At 31.2% G+C, this 17,780-nt stretch overlaps 2 protein-coding genes across 4 annotated transcripts; one reads left to right on the plus strand and one right to left on the minus strand.

Moving 5' to 3' along the window:
• The first annotated feature begins 1,295 nt into the window (after positions 1-1,295).
• Positions 1,296-10,706, plus strand: LOC108334118 (uncharacterized). 3 transcript variants are annotated; one of them, XM_017569767.2, is made up of 12 exons: positions 1,296-1,551; positions 1,838-1,985; positions 2,545-2,643; positions 4,282-4,385; positions 4,735-5,519; positions 5,641-5,763; positions 5,890-5,978; positions 6,058-6,258; positions 7,116-7,556; positions 8,511-8,594; positions 9,333-9,574; positions 10,383-10,706. In XM_017569767.2, exons 2-11 carry the CDS (start codon positions 1,851-1,853, stop codon positions 9,372-9,374), a joined length of 2,103 nt encoding a protein of 700 aa, XP_017425256.1. In that variant the 5' UTR covers positions 1,296-1,551; positions 1,838-1,850; the 3' UTR covers positions 9,375-9,574; positions 10,383-10,706. The 3 variants fall into 3 exon arrangements, with proteins under 3 accessions (XP_017425256.1, XP_017425257.1, XP_017425258.1); XM_017569768.2 differs by having other exon boundaries at positions 1,838-1,973; XM_017569769.2 differs by lacking the exon at positions 1,296-1,551 and having other exon boundaries at positions 1,968-1,985; positions 4,328-4,385.
• Positions 10,626-12,739, minus strand: LOC108334119 (probable peroxidase 61). Its single transcript, XM_017569771.2, has 4 exons — positions 12,201-12,739; positions 11,652-11,834; positions 11,366-11,525; positions 10,626-11,273 (listed from the first exon to the last, which is right to left on the minus strand). The coding sequence occupies exons 1-4, from the start codon at positions 12,447-12,449 to the stop codon at positions 10,852-10,854; spliced, it is 1,014 nt and encodes a 337-aa protein (XP_017425260.1). The 5' UTR covers positions 12,450-12,739; the 3' UTR covers positions 10,626-10,851.
• Between the last annotated feature and the right edge of the window lie 5,041 nt (positions 12,740-17,780).

The raw sequence follows: 17,780 nt of genomic DNA on the forward strand, positions 1-17,780 counted from the left end.
TAATAAATGATATAAACTTTTAATTTCACATTTTTATATAATTGTATTTTGATGCACTATTTTGAATATAAATGTTTTTATTTAAAAAAAAACAACTCCTTATCATATTTTTGGAAAGCTTAAGAAACTTTAAATATAATGTATATATTAAGTTAATATTTATGCTTAATATTTTAATAACACTTTAATTAGTAGTGTTATTATACTAATATAGAATGTTACATTTAAAATTTAGTTTCAACTTTCATATTACAAAAATAGATTTAAAAAACATGTATGTGAGCTTATGGGTGGAGCCAGTCAATTTTTTTAAGCTCACTTATAAATGAGCTAAGTAGGTTTCACTATAAAGAACCAACCTTTAATCAACTGAGTCGAGCTGACTAAGTGCTCCTGACCCCTCTATCTTAAATATTAAGAATTATGCGTATATATTAAATGTTATGATTCTGTCTTATTTTTATTTCTTCTAACTTTTTTTTTAATAAACTATCAATAAAATAATAGTATTATAAGTTTCGATCTAATTTCAAGAAATAATATAAATCAAACCAATTAAAACTGTCCTGCACAACTTTTTTTTTCTCTCTCTTACTTTTGACATTTTTTCATGAGATTAAACCAAATTAACCTGGTTAAAATAAATTGGCTAGAACTGTTGGTACAATATTACTATATTAAAACCGGAAATTATTTCATATTATTTAAGAAAAACTCAATAATTCAAACCCATTTCAAAACCAGAATTAAAGAAAATTTTAAAACATATGTATTCTTATATTTGTTTTAGATAAGAACATTTTCTCATAAATGAACACAGAAAAACTCGTGTTTACATTTAAATTTAGAAAAAAAATGTAATTATGTTTTTCGTTTAGGAAATATGTAATTATATTAAATAATATTAAAAATTATTTCTGTCGTCTATGATAATTTATCTCATAAGTTTTTTTAATTTTATATATATATATATATATATATATATAAAATTATATTGTATTTTGGTATACACAAATCTATATAAAGAAAAAAAAGAAAAAAGAAAATGTTAAGATACAGTATATGGTGGTTTTGATCAACCATGTACAACTTTTTTCAATTTATCACGCGTTTTTATGATTGAGGATTGAGTAATTGTTTAATTTATTTGAAAGCTCTTAAACACGGTATTATTATTCTTAATTATCAATTATAATAATTATTAATGGTTTGATTGCGTACTTAGCATTTGGCAGAAGGCAGTGAGATTTGGTTAATCTCAAATTATCGAAGGTACTTAATGGGGAAATACAAACAAAACCGTCTTTTCACTAATTTTTGTTTTGTTATTCGAACAACGACGATGCACGCTCGGAGGAGGTTCTCCTCAACCTGAATTTCAGCCTCCACTAACACCATTACTCCAGCACTCCACCACTCCCTCTCTCTCTCTCTCACTTTCTCTCTCTCATCGCAACTCAAACCCTTTCCGTTTCAATCAATCAATCCATTCCGCCATCGTGTCTTCTATCCTTCTTCCATTCCTCTCTCGATTCAACTGCTCACATTTCGGTATGATTGCGATTCATGATTCCGTAGTATTTTTTATTTTCATTTTGTTAACACATTCTGTCATCTGCGTATTTTTTTTAGGCGACTATTGCTCGTTCAATCTCTGCTAAAGAAGGAATATTCTGTAGTCGTTACGCATAGATCGAATTTTGAAATTGAAACGGAAATAATAATAACAACAACGATAGAAATGTAACATTGAAGGTTTTCGTTCGGCATGCAATTAGGGGTTTGTATGTTTGTAGTTAGTTATTGACATTACTGTGATTGGTGATTGTGGTGGTAGGTGAGCTAGGGTGATGTATTGTTGTGACGAAGAGAAGCAATGGAATTGTGGAAAAGCTGGGGCTATCAATTTTCGAAAACTGAGTTCCATCGTGCGCGACATTGGGGATCCTTGCCTTTCCCACTCACCCGTAAAGGTTGTTATAACTGTAAGACTACAACTCTACCGCGTTTTATTAACTGTGTTGCTTATGCTCAAGTTCGATCGTTCGCATCGTCATACTCAGTTTGCTGCTCTTTATTTTTATTTATTTTTTATCTTAGACCAGTGGTAGGCAGCATTTTGTTATTTGTTGAACAATTTTTTATGTTTCTTTCTCAACATTGTTTATATTGTCAAGGATTGTCATCAGGGCTCTTTTGAATGGTTTTCTTTGTGTAGAATGGGCCTAAGATGATCAGTCCAAAGCATCTTCTGTAATTTGATTCTAGTTTATCTATTGATAATGCTCTAGAACTTCAGAGTTGATTTCACTTTAGACGTTTTTTTTATAGCGGAGTACATAATGTCATTTGAGAACGCTCAGACTCCCTCCTTGGAATTATATATGTATATGTATGTATGCGAGCATGTATGTATTATAGCAAATTCCTCTGTTTGTCATTTGAACACTTGGGCATCTATGGAGATCTTGTTGCTTATTGTAGATATATAATCTTATTATAAGGTGACCTTTTTTAACGACTGTACTAATCTTCATGGAGCAGGTAAAGAGAATGCTTAAGCCAGACAAATGGCAAGCAATGTCAGATAGTGAAGGAAAGGTATCTGGTTTCCGGAAAGCTCTAAAATTGATTGTGCTGGGGGTATGTTGTCATTATGCGGTGATTCTTTTTCTTCTTTTATTTGTCTGCACCATTATCTTTGTCATCCCCTGTTCTCCATAATCATTTTGTTCCAGTTTAGGATGATGCATGCTCATGAATTTGGTGCACCCATTCATGTTTTTTAAAACAAAAATTATTTTGCATAGAGTAATAGATTTGAACAAACCTGCCAAACTTTATTTAATATGTAGTTATTTTTTTTAGTGTCCTTAAGATCATGGATGCTTTTAGGTGGAGGGTGTTCTTTGTTAGTGGTTGTCATTGACCAGCTTTTCTTGAATTTTAATTTTAATTCCAGAGGTGCAAATTGCCAATTTTACATAAAAGATTAATTTACATTAGCGTGCAAACTTAAGAGAGTAGGGATAAATTTTGGGCATGGCATGGGGCAGAGTGATTTTATTTTTATGGAATCCATATTCTTTGGAATAAAGCCTCAACTTAAGGGAGGATTTATTTGTCTATTACTCTTATGAAAACATGGATGTTGCTCACAACTCAAAGGGGAATCTCCTTTGTTTTTCTTTTTTTTTTAATGAAATCATGAGGTTTCATGATGCCACAACCTGTTAATTTATTATATGTGAAAGTCACTTTGGTATATATAATTACTGGAAAAATAAGCTGTAGGCAGTTTGTCTTTATTTTTTGTTAATGTGATAAAAGAAAAATGGATTTTCCTTAACTTTTACCTTCAAATTTCTAATGCGCTGGACAGTTTGAACCTAGCCCACATTCACTGTGCTGCATTCAATGTTTTCTATTGTCAACAAATAGTTAGTTCTATCACTAAAATTTTTGTTTTCACCATGGCATTATAGTGAAGTCTCGTGTTCCCTTTGATGCTGAATTTACGAACATCGCAAAACTGATATTCACACAACCATAACACCTTCGTTCATCATAGGCATTACTATGTTTTGCTTTTGGGATCCTATTGAGCCATTCTACAGCTTTCAGATGATCTGACCATGATGACAGAACCCTGTCTGCTTTACTTTATATGCTGAAAGCCTAATAAAATGCATTCTGTTCATCATTTTCACAAAACATATATATAATGACTTTTATTTATTTTTCCCATTACTATATATTGTACTACAGTCTCTTGCACATGTACTATTTAACAAATAGTTTATCAGTAATCCACCGTTTCATTAAAATAGAAAAAAAGAACTCCCTTAAGTCATGGCCTAGTGGCACAACTTCAATAAATCCTATACCATGCCCTCGACTGAGTCTATTCATTTTACTTCATACTAGTAATTAATCTCTAATTATACCAAATTGGTGATATGCAATTTAGTTTGCATGGGATAACAAGTTGTTTTTCTTCTGAAGTTCTTCCACATGTATGTGTCTTTATTCATCAATCACATCATAGAAAGCTTCGAGTTATTTTTCTGTGTCAACCAATCTGGTTACTTTCTTGCTGTGTTCTGTAATTACTTTATGTTTACTTAAATTTGTAATGTAATTTATTTTTTCATCAATATAAATGTATAAATCTGTACTCTAGAAGGATCAAACATTTGGTTTCAAATATCTAAAATTTAAGCTAATTAGTGAATTGTTTGTCTTCCTGATTTGTTACACTTTTTACGCATTTTTTGTTAGGGTGTAGATCCATCAATAAGACCTGAAGTTTGGGAGTTTTTACTAGGTTGTTATACGCTGAGCAGCACTGCTGAGTATCGGAGAAGGTTGAGAGCGGCTAGGAGGTGTGCATTTTCTTTTACTTTTTTCCTCCCATTTTGGGATCTTGTATGATATTTTTCACATAATTAATATTGAATTTATGATCTTAGCCAGGAGTATCACGACATAGAACTTGCTAAATTCAATCTTTCTATCATGGATGATTGTAACCATATGGTAATGCATGCATAGCTACCTTCCTTTGGCATCTGGTTACTATTTGTGTAACTGTGTCAATCTTTGGAAGTGTCATTTGTAAAATGACTTTGGCATCCAATGGCCATATGGTTTGTTTCAACTAGGGTAGCATCTTTCTTGCACTCTTAGTATGCAATTATTATTTATGGACTTCAGAAGAATCTGTCCTTGCAGGGAGCATTATAGGGACCTGATTAAGCAGTGCCAAACAATGCATTCAAGTGTAGGAACTGGTTCATTGGCATATGTTGTTGGATCCAAAGTAATGGATGTGCGGACTTTTTCCAAAGATGGCCGGAAATTACAGGATAATATAGAAGAATCTACTTGTTATGATAATAATGTAGAAGTAGGAAAATGTTATGATAGGAGCAATATCTCTACACAGGAAGCAAAAGCAAGCCATTGGAAAAGCTCAAATAATGGGGTCGAACTGGTTAGTTTGAGAATAAGCACTGATAATGTAGCGTGTGATTCTTCTGGTCAACAAAATTCTAGTTCCCCAAAGTCAGGAAGAGAAGACGAGGAATTGGATTATGTAAGTGGCAGTAGTTTTGATTTTCCTCATTTATCTCTCACTAATATGTCTGAAAATAGTGGTAAAGATCAGTCAGGCATAGAGCTCAGGGATAAGCTTCCTGTGCCAGAACAATCAATATTTGAAGATGACAGTATGCATAGCTTTCGAATTAATAACAATGTAGATTTAGTTATTGAATCAAATGGCAAACAACCTCTTGCTACCTTACATCCCATGGACTCTGAAATTGGAATTGCTTCACCTGATGAGGAAGAACCGGAACTTCTGTCTAAGAATCAAGTTTATCAAGCACAGATGGTAAATCAACTAAAAATATCAGATGTACCTCAGCCAATAATGATAAGATCCTCAATTTCTCAAGCTTGGCCTGTCAGTGAAGAGAGAGTATCAGAATGGCTTTGGACCTTGCATAGGATAGGTACCTAAGTTGTACAGTGTGTTTCCCTCTCCCCCCTAGTTAAACAAGGAGAGAGGGTTTATCTTCTCTTTTTGGTGACAGCATATATTTTGACCTGATCTTCTTTCTAACTCCTTTTCAGTTGTTGATGTTGTGAGGACTGATAGTCATCTTGAATTCTATGAGGACACGAGAAATTTAGCCAGAATGTCAGATATTCTTGCTGTCTATGCCTGGGTTGATCCTGCTACGGGGTATTGCCAAGGTTGTTTTTTCCTTGGTATTTCTTGACTTCTTACAGATGATTCTGTTCTATTTTGTTCTATCAAGAGTCCTGTCACACTGACTCTGGATGCCAACACTTATCTTTTCACTGAATATTGGATTTTAGGTATGAGCGATTTGCTGTCTCCCTTTGTTGTAATCTTTGAGGATAATGCAGATGCATTTTGGTGTTTTGAGATGCTTTTAAGGAGAATGGTATTCACAAATTTTGCTAAATTTCAACTATGTAAGTTAATTTGTGGTGATTGACATGTTTTGTTTCACATATCTCCAGAGAGAAAATTTTCAAATGGAAGGCCCAACAAGAGTGTTGAAGCAGTTGCGAGCATTATGGCATATTCTTGAACTGTTAGACAAAGAAATGTTTGCCCACCTTTCAAAAATTGGTGCTGAAAGCCTTCATTTTGCATTTCGTATGTTGCTAGTTCTTTTTCGAAGAGAGTTGTCTTTCAACGATGCTCTTTCAATGTGGGAGGTTTGTGATTAATTCCCCTCTATCTTCAAAAGAGAACCAATTAATTCAATAGCTACCTCTCGGGTAACTACTTTTTTACTTGCCTGCTTCTACTTCAACAGAAAGTCTAGAGATTATTGGATTACTGCAAAACATTGAAATGATTTTTAATATAAAACATAAACACTCTTTCATTATATGCTTATAGTTGTGCCATTTTTAGAGAATTTGACAAAAATAATTAAATAAGAGGAAATAGACTTTGCATTGACAATGTATAATAGTTTTTCATGGTCATCCAATTCTAAATCATCATGTATGGTAAATTTGTTAGCTTTTGCATTACCTTTTTTTTTGGTTGACAGTGTGAGGCTGTTTTACATTGTTAGTGTATAAATTTTAATAATATATAATTACAACTCAAGGGTTGGATTCAGTGAAAATCATAGCGTTTATAGAGTTATTGATAGTATAGCAGTTTTTGTAACTTGTAACAATGTAATTTGATTTGTTCTCTCATATGTATACAGGAAAGAGTATTTAGTAAAATTATCTGTTATTGTGAAAAAAGAGAACTATAAAATTGTTAGATCCTATTGAAAGGTCAAACAGAATAGATAAATGAAAATACTTTTTTTAAGTGGTCATATGCTCAGTAACTCACTTTTAATCGTGGCTCTTCATGTATGATTGTATCACACAAATTTATAGTTCCCATTTTCCATGATAACCAAGAGTTCTCTCTTGATACATCCTTTCTCCGTGTGTGTATTTATGAGAATGTTGCCTATATTTTGCCATTTTCTAATGATCCCTTTTCATATACATCAATGATTTAGTCCATCAATACATGATCAGAATATTCTCGTTTAGTGCAGATGATGTGGGCAGCTGATTTTGATGAATCCTTGGCTTATGACTTAGAAGAGAATTGCCTGGAAGCATTGGAATTACATCTTCCTGGACACTCGAGCAATGATCTGAGAGAAGTAATTGCAGACAGTGGTGATGCTAGTGTGAAGGGTGGTAGGTCACAATCAAATCATAATGAAAATGACAACACAAAAGCTATCCCACATTCAAGTCATGAAAGAACTTGTACCTCTGGATACAGCATCAAATTGAAGTCGTTCTCATCCCATTCCTTTTGTGGATTGGCAAGGAATATCTGGCAAAAAAATGGTCGAGCTCAAATGAACAGTATTTCCTCTTCAATGAAAGAAAATAATGAATTGGCCATATTCTGCGTTGCAGCAATTCTGGTTTTAAACCGTCAGAAGATCCTTCGAGAAACTCACTCCTTTGATGATATAATAAAGGCAGGTGCTTCAATCTTTTGTGTTTTTATTTTTTATTCAGCATTTAATTACTGCTTCAAAAGTTATAACTATTTTACCATTCTTACTTTGTCTTCTATTTTATGTTTATAATGTTTGGTTTTGGGTACCTTTGTTTGGATTATGGTTTTTGAAAATGTAAAGTTGAAATTGTACAGACTTCTATTTCTGGAAGCTTGTATTCTTCCATGGACTTTGTACCTTCATGACATTTTCAAACTAACTTGTAGAATAATTGCATATGATTGTTATCATTTAATGATGTCTGTTGTTGTACTCTGTTGAGGAAGGTTAAAGGAGCTTGTTGTATTGTACTTATTTGTTGACTCTTTTCTTGCATCAACTTATAGCTTGTTCTGGTATTACTATATATTACTAAAACCCCATTCTCAATATATTTGTAGGCTTAAAGAGCCTTTTAGTTCCCATGAATAAAAGGTTGTTTTGTTTTAATTCTCTTTTTTTTTCCTGGTCGGCCCTTGTCTTTAGTGATGTTGTGGTTAGCATAGATTAGAATACAGGCCTGGTGATTAGGGGCTAAAATGAAATATAATATTATAGGCACCCAAGCATGACAAAATTAAGAGGGCCAAAAAAAAAACTTATATTATGGTGACCAAAAAGTTATTTTTTCATTTCTTTTATCATTTCACCATGTTTTGTTTAGGTTATTTTATTGTATCCAATTTTATGTCCTTTTTTTGTGATTTTCCATAATCATTTCTTTAAAGTCGAAACAAATTTCTTTAAGTTCTTAATGAAATCTGTTTTTAACTGTGTTGTCTTCCTCAACCAATTTCTTTACTTTTTTTAATGAGATCTGCGTTCAAGTTCTAACTTAGTTTTCCTTCCTTGGGTGGTTCATTAAATTCATATATACGAATTGAATCATTATTGTGTGTTCTCTAACTTATATACCAAATTTATATTTCATAGATCTTCAATGACAAGATGTTAAAGATCAATGTGAAAAGATGCATAACAACTGCAATCAAACTCCAAAAGAAATATTTTAACAAGGTAAATCTTAAATTAGTTATGTTCCTCTATGTGCAACTCATAATAGAAGGTATTAACTGTTTTTGCTAACCTTGTATAATTTTTTATTTGGTGAGTGCTTAATCAGTGTTTTAGTTTGTTGGAGATTCTATATTGATTAGTGATATATGACCAAAATAATGTATTCAAGTAGAAGATATGTCTCGTCTCATCAGCTTATTTTTGGATTTGAGTCAGGCATTAGTCCAAATTGTAAGACGGTATTAGTGTGCATCCTAGTCGTTGTTAGGTCTAAGTTCATCAGTTATTGAACCATCTGTGTATGTTCAGTTTTGTGAATTTCACACTTGTAATGTTCAATCCATAGTGTGAAGAGTGAGTTAGGGATCTTACATTTATTAGTAATATGGAGAAAATAGTATATATATATTAGTTTTGTGAATTTCACACTTGTAATATACAATCTATAGTGTGAGGTGGTGTGAGTTGGGGATCTTAAATTGATTAGTGATACGTAGAAAATAGTACATATAAGTGGTGGATAACTATCGTCTCCTACATTATCTTTTTGGGTTGAGTTAGTCCTAAGCCTGAATTCAAAGATAATCTTTTATGGATAAAAAAGTTTGGAAATATTGCTAGTCTAGTTCATTTCATTTTGATGCGCTTTGGATTCCTGCTTTATTTGCTACAAATGTATTTATTCCTTATATATTTCTAATATTTTGTTTTTGAAATTAAAATCTCATCTCTCGATAGGTAATCAAGAAAATGAATTATGGTGAAGAGAAAGTGGACTAAGGTAATGTCGCCAGTATACTTGGGACAGAAGCTCTGAATGAAAAAAACTATCTCACGTATATGGCACTGCGTTTCCAAATGGGAGTATGGTTGTAAAACTTTAGTCATTACTTATCCACTTTGGATGGAAGACTTTGCAGCTTGAAGTGGTTTTGCTTCTGGAGGTTCATTCGATTGTCTTCATTACACTCTTTAATGAGGTAATATCAATTTGTTCTGCATCACATTTTATTAGTTTGATTGACTATTGAAAGTTTCTATTTTGATTCATGGACGGTCTTTACCAAGGCATTTCTATAGAGTGCTGCACTCAAAGTTCTCTTCCCTTGGAAATTTGATGCAAGGATTATTAATGACCAAAAACTATTTTGTCGGGTAACAGCGAATACTTAGGGTATAACTATTGCGGAATGAACAAAAGGAGAAATTAATTGTCACGATTTTCATCAAAAGCCACAAATATGTAGGGAATCAAATATAGGAGCAATGATCTATTTTATTTTTGTATGTGTATGCTGGTGTATCTGTACGTTGTTGTTTCTATTTCTTTAAAATTTATCCCTGCTAAACTAAGACTGAACAATGTAGAAGGTATTGTTGCTTTTGTTGTTTCTGCCATATGGAGAAAATTGTGCACAGCTACATCCCTGTCAAGGGGGTTTTAGGACTTAATTTACTTATGTCATATCTTGTAAGGGATTCTTTTTTTTCTACGCACTTGTGTGCTTTTGTCGTTTGTAAATAATGTTATTTATAATTGATTCACGCATGCAATATGTCGTTTGGGGATGCACGGACTTCAGTAATGGTTTCAGATAATTGATTACTCGAATTTTCAAAAGAAATTTGATTTTAGTGAAGTCATTTTGAAGGTGAGCATACATACATGCGTTTTTTTAGTATTCCTATTTAGCTTTTCTTGTTTATTAGGAGTTTGTTCCGTCAGTAATGCATTTGATTTTCCTTATATTGTATTAATATATTCTCTATACTTTCCTCCTCTTGAAGCCACTGGAAAGAGCGAAAGGGAACTTTTCATCACTCTGGTTGCTCCCAGGTTAATCAATTTATATCGTGGATAAGTGCACAGGTTATGCAGACAATTTATTTCTTTGAATTTTTGGTTCGACTCATTTCTGGAGAAAATTGTGCAGAAGTTTTTTTACTACCCAGAGAATTTGGAATACGGAAAAAGCACACGCATACTAGTAGAAATAGAGGGTGGATGTCATAGGAAGGATTGCTGTAAGATATGGGAACATGTAGTCAATTTTTGTGGTGGTTTCATTTAACAGAAAGGATTTGTTTTATGACGCTGGACCAAGAAGAGTGTTTTAGTGAATTGATTTGCTGAAACTCACAAGTTATAAAAGACAAAGAGGGTATTATTCATGTATTATTCTTTACCTTCAAAACACAAACAAATCTGTTTATACTGGGCATAACTTGGTGCACTCTAATCATCCGATTTCGCCTCCTACTTATTTGCATATCGGCAATTTTTGCGTATTTCACCTTGGTTTCCCGTTAAAACCTTGAAATTCCCCATTTGGTACATTGCTGCGGCAAAATTTTTCCGAAAATCTTCAAATCCCGCGGCGAACTCCTCGGTTATCTGTTTAGTGTTATTACCATTTAGTAATTGTTGATCAACTCCTAGGACAGCGTCGTTGGATAGGATCCTTCTGTAGTATGACTCTGTGAAGTTGTAATTTGATCCAGACTCTGGGTTTAGGTATACCAGAGGATCTGGCTGTCCCTTCTTCCTTGGCGGGCAAAGTTTCCTAAGTGACTCTAGTAGAGTGGCACTCATGCTTGGATCGGGTTTGCCGGACCCAGCGTAGTTGTACAGGCGGTCAACAATGTAGCTACAATGTGTTCTCCCCAGTGTGTGTGCTCCTGTGTTGATTTGCAGCAAACACATTAATTCCAACCAAAAAATTAGAAACATTATAGTATGTAATTTCTAGTGGAATGTAGGTCTTCCTTACCTAGAAGTGTTGTCATGTGTACTTCATTCAAGTTCCTCGATCTGAAATACTCTAGAAGTTCCTGCAGCGAGATGGATGGTGATGGAAGGTCTACCGATGCAGCATCTGATGTACTGCTGTCCTTTCTTCCTGTTAAAACTGGGTAAGATGGTCCACCTGCCTGTTGACATCAGTCCTGAAATCGGTTACTTTTTCTACCGCTTAAATCGTAGCCCTTTCATAATGAAGTGACAAGTGGAAAGTAGACTAGTATGCTTCTATATAGAAGTGGGTGTCGAGAGAGTACCAGATGAACAGCATCTCTGGTGGCGAGGTGAAGTATATCAGCACAGGAGACTTTTCCAGGGCATCGTGATTCGAGAACATATTTGATCTTGTCAATGGCTACAAATCCTCCAAGCCCCCGGTTTTGTGCCGCTTTTTTCTCTGGATTTGGTCCTTCGTCAAGCAGAATGGACGCATCACATCCCTAGGCCACAAAATGTTATTTAAGGTATAGAGGGGGAAAAGAACAAAACATCCTTTCGTCTGAAAGGTTTGTAATACAAATCATGCATAAGTAACTGTCATGCTATGATTTAAACTCTAATTTGTTAAACTCCAACGACCTAAATGAACAAAGTGATTTGATTATGTTGGACTTTTGACAACACTATCTTCGTATGCCTCCTGGTATACAAGTCAAGGTGTGGCTATTTTGTTATCCATGCGTAGATATAGTCAGTATTCTGCTTCTAAACTAGCAGGCTTTCCTTTGTGTTGTAAAGTTGAGAAGTGAGTTGGAAAGAAAAAAATTACAAGCAGTATCAGGATAAACAAAGTTAAGAGTACATACAGTGACAAAACAGTCGGTGTAAACCAAGCGGAGGAGCTTTGCCGTAATGCTTCTGTCACTATCCCAAAACAGTTTAACTTCGTGCCGGACGTACTCCTCCGCGTCGCGGCATGTATTGGTGATCTTGTAATAATGCCACTTCAAATTCGTCGGCGGAGACCTCACCACTGCTGCGTCTGCCATCCCATAACATAGGCTCGCCACTGCAAAAACTACAAGTGGAAAAGCCACACGCATACTTCTCTCCATCTTGAGTGACTACCACTTCCAGCTTACTCTTGCTCTTTGTATAACACTATGCTTGTTTGTTTGCGGTACTGCCAGTAACGTATTCCCTCTTGCTGCTTATATAGCACACTGTCATGGTGGCATAACCGACCACAACATCATAGTGGACTATATAATAATTAAACAAAATTATAGAATTCATAGAATAATGGGTTTCTAATTCGATTTACGCCCAAATTTGAAATGTAACAATCCAAGCATTGCGGCACCGTGTGGCGGAAGAGTGAGGCATGGAGCTGTTCACATGCACCAAGGCGTTTTCAGCATCCTTCATTCCTTCCAAAGCTATTTAATGCTCTGGCGTGGGTAGTAAGGAACGTGCTTTGCATGTGACCACGACTTCGATTTTGGGTTTAATACTCTGCCCACGATAATGGTTCTTTTGTTGATCCAATATTTCCTGCATATCGAAAAAACTGCAGTTTTCTTAGGGAACGATGAGTATTGTTATGGATTCAAGATGCGGCATGTGCCATCTTGGTCTTATCTCATCGCAGTCAAGGTGTTATTTTTATTATGTTGAAACCACAAACATATGCACTAAATAAATTCCCAGTGATCACTGAAACAAATCAATACTATGCAATTTTTGGTATTACCCTCAGAGAAAAATTATCCATCATTCCTAGTCAATGGAAACAAAGAGAAGGTAAGCGTAGCTTGGGTATTTTATGAATAATAATGGGCTTGTTCCTTCTTTAAACATACTTTACGATGCTTGCCTTAACGCAACTTGATTATAAAGCTTTTGACTGTTTAATATGGAAAACACTACCAGTTGGATCACAAATTGGGAGGTCATAAAAGTAAACACGTTAACATGTGAATTGGACTATAATCCTCGTACAGGCAAAATAAGCAAAGTTGGAGCTGATTTAGGTGTTTTAGAAATTATAAAACGAGCTTAATTGCATTTCAGGAGGCGAAAGCAAGCTTAGTTAAAGAGGCTTTTAATCTATATGTGAAGTAAATACCACTTCACCCTAAACGTTTAACTGAGCATGCAACCATTCCTTTTTCTTGTGAATGTTCTCTAAACACCGTGTTATGACGATGATCAGTAATATTAAAGCGACGTCGCGGCTTCCAATATGCAACGCAAGAGGCCAAAGAAAACTCCACAAACACGTTGTCTTCAGTTTAAGTAATAAGTCTGCTTGAGTGAATTCCAAGTTAATTAGTTCCTAATAAAGCTTTATGATTTTGTTGTAAAGTTATTCATCTCCGAATCTCTTCTATTTCATTTACTTCCATCTTCAGAAGACTTAGGTGTACAAAGGAATATTACACTGCAATAATTATACGCATTTAAAAAAGAAAATCCCTGGTTTTAATCTTTGACTAAGACTAATGGATTTTGGCCAATAATTTTATTGGATCAAAATAATAGTTTCAAATATTATAATGTTTACTATTCATATTCATGTAAAGTTAATAGAGTTTATTCTGGAACACACATTCAGTGACTTTTTTTGGAAAAAAACCACATAATTTTAGTTCATTTTCATAAATTATCAATTTAAATTTTCAAAAGAAAAATTTAAAGAAACCGGTAAGAAATTGAACATAGTTAATTATAATTACGTGACTTTTCCCTAAAAAATATACTTAATCCATTACCATTTATTTTCCACGTATTGTCAATAGCGTCAACAAACTTCTCTTCCTATACTTATTGTATTATCCTACACTTTATACATTAATAAACAATATAATATATATATATATATATATATATATATATATATATATATATATATATATATATATATATATATATATATATATATTTTAAGAGTTTCATATAAATTAGAGATAAAACCAATTTAAAATATATAAATAAGTATAAATCTTATCTTAGGAACTAATTTTTGTGGAATAGAGTTAGGCTTAAATTCACTTCTTAATTACTAATAATATAAACTCGTGTCTTTTCTTTCAAAGAAAAATGTTAAAAGTTATGATGATGATGAAATTAGGAGGAACCACACTATTAAGGTTTGTCTAAGACAAATCGGTTGATATTCATTAACTACTAATATGGTTATAATAACCAAAGGTTAACTTTATTTTTTATTTTTAAACTATAATAGAAAATTAATTTTTTTTTCAAATTTTGATTCAAAAATTTAAAAATAAATTAATATAATTATTATCCCTAAATGATGTTAAAAAATTATTGACGTGATGACATGATTTACTTATCATAATTTTTTTTAACCATGGTTACAATGACTATATCCTTAAAATAAAAATGATTAAAAGTTTGAGAAATAAATAAAATCAAAATTTACATTAAAGTTAATATACTACAAACGTATTTAACCTTCTGTAATAAGAAAACAAGATACTATCAAAATTGTTTTATTACTCATTTTATTTTGTTGACAAGTGTCTTAAAAGTTAGTTTTTTTGTCATTTGAAATTTTTAATTTATTTTTAATTTATTTTTTATTTATATTTATTTTGTTGTTACATGTGGATGGAAGTTCTTTTATTTTTTATCTATTTATTTTATTTTTTTAATTTCTGTTTTATTTGTATTTATTTGTAACATAATAAACTAAAATATCGTATTTAATAGTTCATTTTAAATATTTATAATAACAAAATTATACTTCTTAACATTAGACATTTTGTTTTACATTTTTTTTTAATTCACTTTTTATTATTTTCAACTTAAAAATGTAGAGTTTAAAACAAAAATAAAAATTAGCAAATTAATTGTTAAAAAATATATCTATAGTCGTTAGTTGAGTCTACAAAATATATATTAGACATATATTAATTTGTAGCAACACATACTAGACAAATATAATAAAAAAAATTACATGAATTTAACAATATTCACACTAGACGAGTCTTTATGTATATTAATTATACTAGTATAAAAAAAATATTAAACAAATTTATCGATGCAATAATTAAACAAATTTAATGATATACATTGAATGAACTTTTTAATAAAATTATCATACAAATATAAAAAAATATATTAGATGAATTATTTCACACGTTAATTATAAAATATAAGAATACTTATTGAACGAGTGTATCATGTACTAATAAAACAAATTAACAATAAAACTAAATAAGTTTTTTATCATAAACTAATAGAGTCTAACAATATAAATTATAAAAGTTTGTTTTTACATTAAACAAACTCTATTTCTAGACACGTATTTATAGATGAAAAAAATAAAGTTATTAATCTATATGAGAAATAAAAATAAATAGTATATTATATTGTAATATTACACTATTACATTTCTCATGTAGTTTTTTCTTTTTATCAGTGTGATGCATCTGGTGAGTTTTCTGATTCTTCATATTTGTAAAAGGAATTTAATAATTATCTGCAGTGAAATATCTCTCCCAAAAAAAATTCTTTTCATCAACTGATCCACAAAACAAAAATTCGACTCTTTATTTAAGAAATTCAATCCAATTCCAATATAACGAATTTAATGTAAGTTATTTAATATAGATAATAAGATTTATAGAACTATTCGTCCTTCCAAGTTGACGTCTTTTGATGTTGACGGTGCAAATGATTGATTCCTATTGGACTGTCATACCTTTAATGTTTGTTTCTTCATTATTATGCCATTCACCCTTTGCCTATTTTTTTCCTCTTCAAATTTGTCCTTTTTTTAATATTTTTTACTACATGTTTATTGTTTTTAGAATAACAATGAAACGATGAATAACATTATCAAATACTTAATCACAAGTGGTGTAATTTAAAAATAAAAATAACTTTAAATTATATAATTCAAAAGATTGTTATGTGTTTCGGTTAGTAGGATCGAGTGAAATGATTGTCACACCTTTTTCCAGATAATTTTCAAACCAATTGATGTTTGACATGTAGAATATATTTTTCATCTAATGAATTAAATTTAATGAATTAAATTATGTTCAAAAATATCTTTATCTCAATATCAAAATTATATTTATAGAATTTATTATTAATTGATTATTATTAACCATTAATATTTATTAACTGTCTATTAATGACGGTTACACAATTAATTAGTTTTTAGTTAGCAGTTCATCTTACCGTGTACATTTGTAATTAAAAATTCATGAATTAAAAGTAAAAAACCGTGAAAAGTAATTTTATTTTTAAAGTATACAATTGAGAAATATTTTAGAAAATAAAGGAGAAACTTTCATATTTATGGAATAAAAAATCTTCCTTTTTGTTATCTCTTCGGCAAACTTAGTGGGCTGTTTTTTCCATCTACATAGGCCCATAACCACCGCCATTTGTTTTTGACATTCATAGAACATTATTGTATACAATTTTTCTTTTTCTGATTAATTCCAGTTTCCTTAAACAGAATCTTAAATTCAAAGTTCATAAATAAAAAAAATTCATCAAAAACTGTTGGAATTTTAAAGGAAATTAATCACTAATACAGTCAATAAACTCTGCATTTAAAGTCAATAAATGTTGTAATTTTTTTATAATATGCGACACTTATTTATTAATTTAGCATTTTATTATGTTGTTGCTGCAAATACATTTTCTTAGTTTCATAAATATATATATATATATATATATATATATATATATATATAATTTATTTTTTAATTATGAAAAACACGAAACCAATAAGAAAACAATTTTATTATATCATTTTCAATAATTGTGAAGAAAACGACTGCTCTTATTTTTTATTCATTAAACTCGAAAGTGTCTTTATTTCTGTGATTTTGTTAATTATTACGTTGAAAAATAAACAAAGGGTTTTGCTATGCAAAACACCACGTCTCAATAAAAAAAGCAAGAAGACATCGTATTGTTTTTTAACATTATAAACCACGTTATACAAATATAAATTGACAAAAATTTCCGTAACTTATTTTGTTTAATTAATAATGTTTATTATTTATTGTGTAATATTTAATTAAAAATCTAATTTTACGATTTTAATTTTTAGATGCAAAGTAATGGTGCACGTTTTTTGTTTTTTTTTCTCCCAAGTTCATGTTCATATTCAAAATGCATTGTTGTGTTTATTTTGTTTCTAGTAAGATGTTTCAGAATCTTTATTTTTCTCAAATCTATATAGATGAAACAGTGAATCTACTAAAAAATTGTATTCTTTTATAATATTTCTATTTTATTTCCTCGAACAAAAAAAATCTACTTCTTAATACTATTAATAAAAAAGAAAAAAAAATGCCGTTTAGATAAAAAGAATCTAGACAATATACTACTTTATAAAGTCAAAAGTTAAAGCAAAGATTTTGTAAAATTTAAAACTAAAATAAATAAAAAAA

The sequence above is a fragment of the Vigna angularis genome, chromosome 11 (genome assembly GCF_016808095.1).
Source record: "Vigna angularis cultivar LongXiaoDou No.4 chromosome 11, ASM1680809v1, whole genome shotgun sequence".
NCBI classification, from domain to species: Eukaryota; Viridiplantae; Streptophyta; class Magnoliopsida; order Fabales; family Fabaceae; genus Vigna; species Vigna angularis.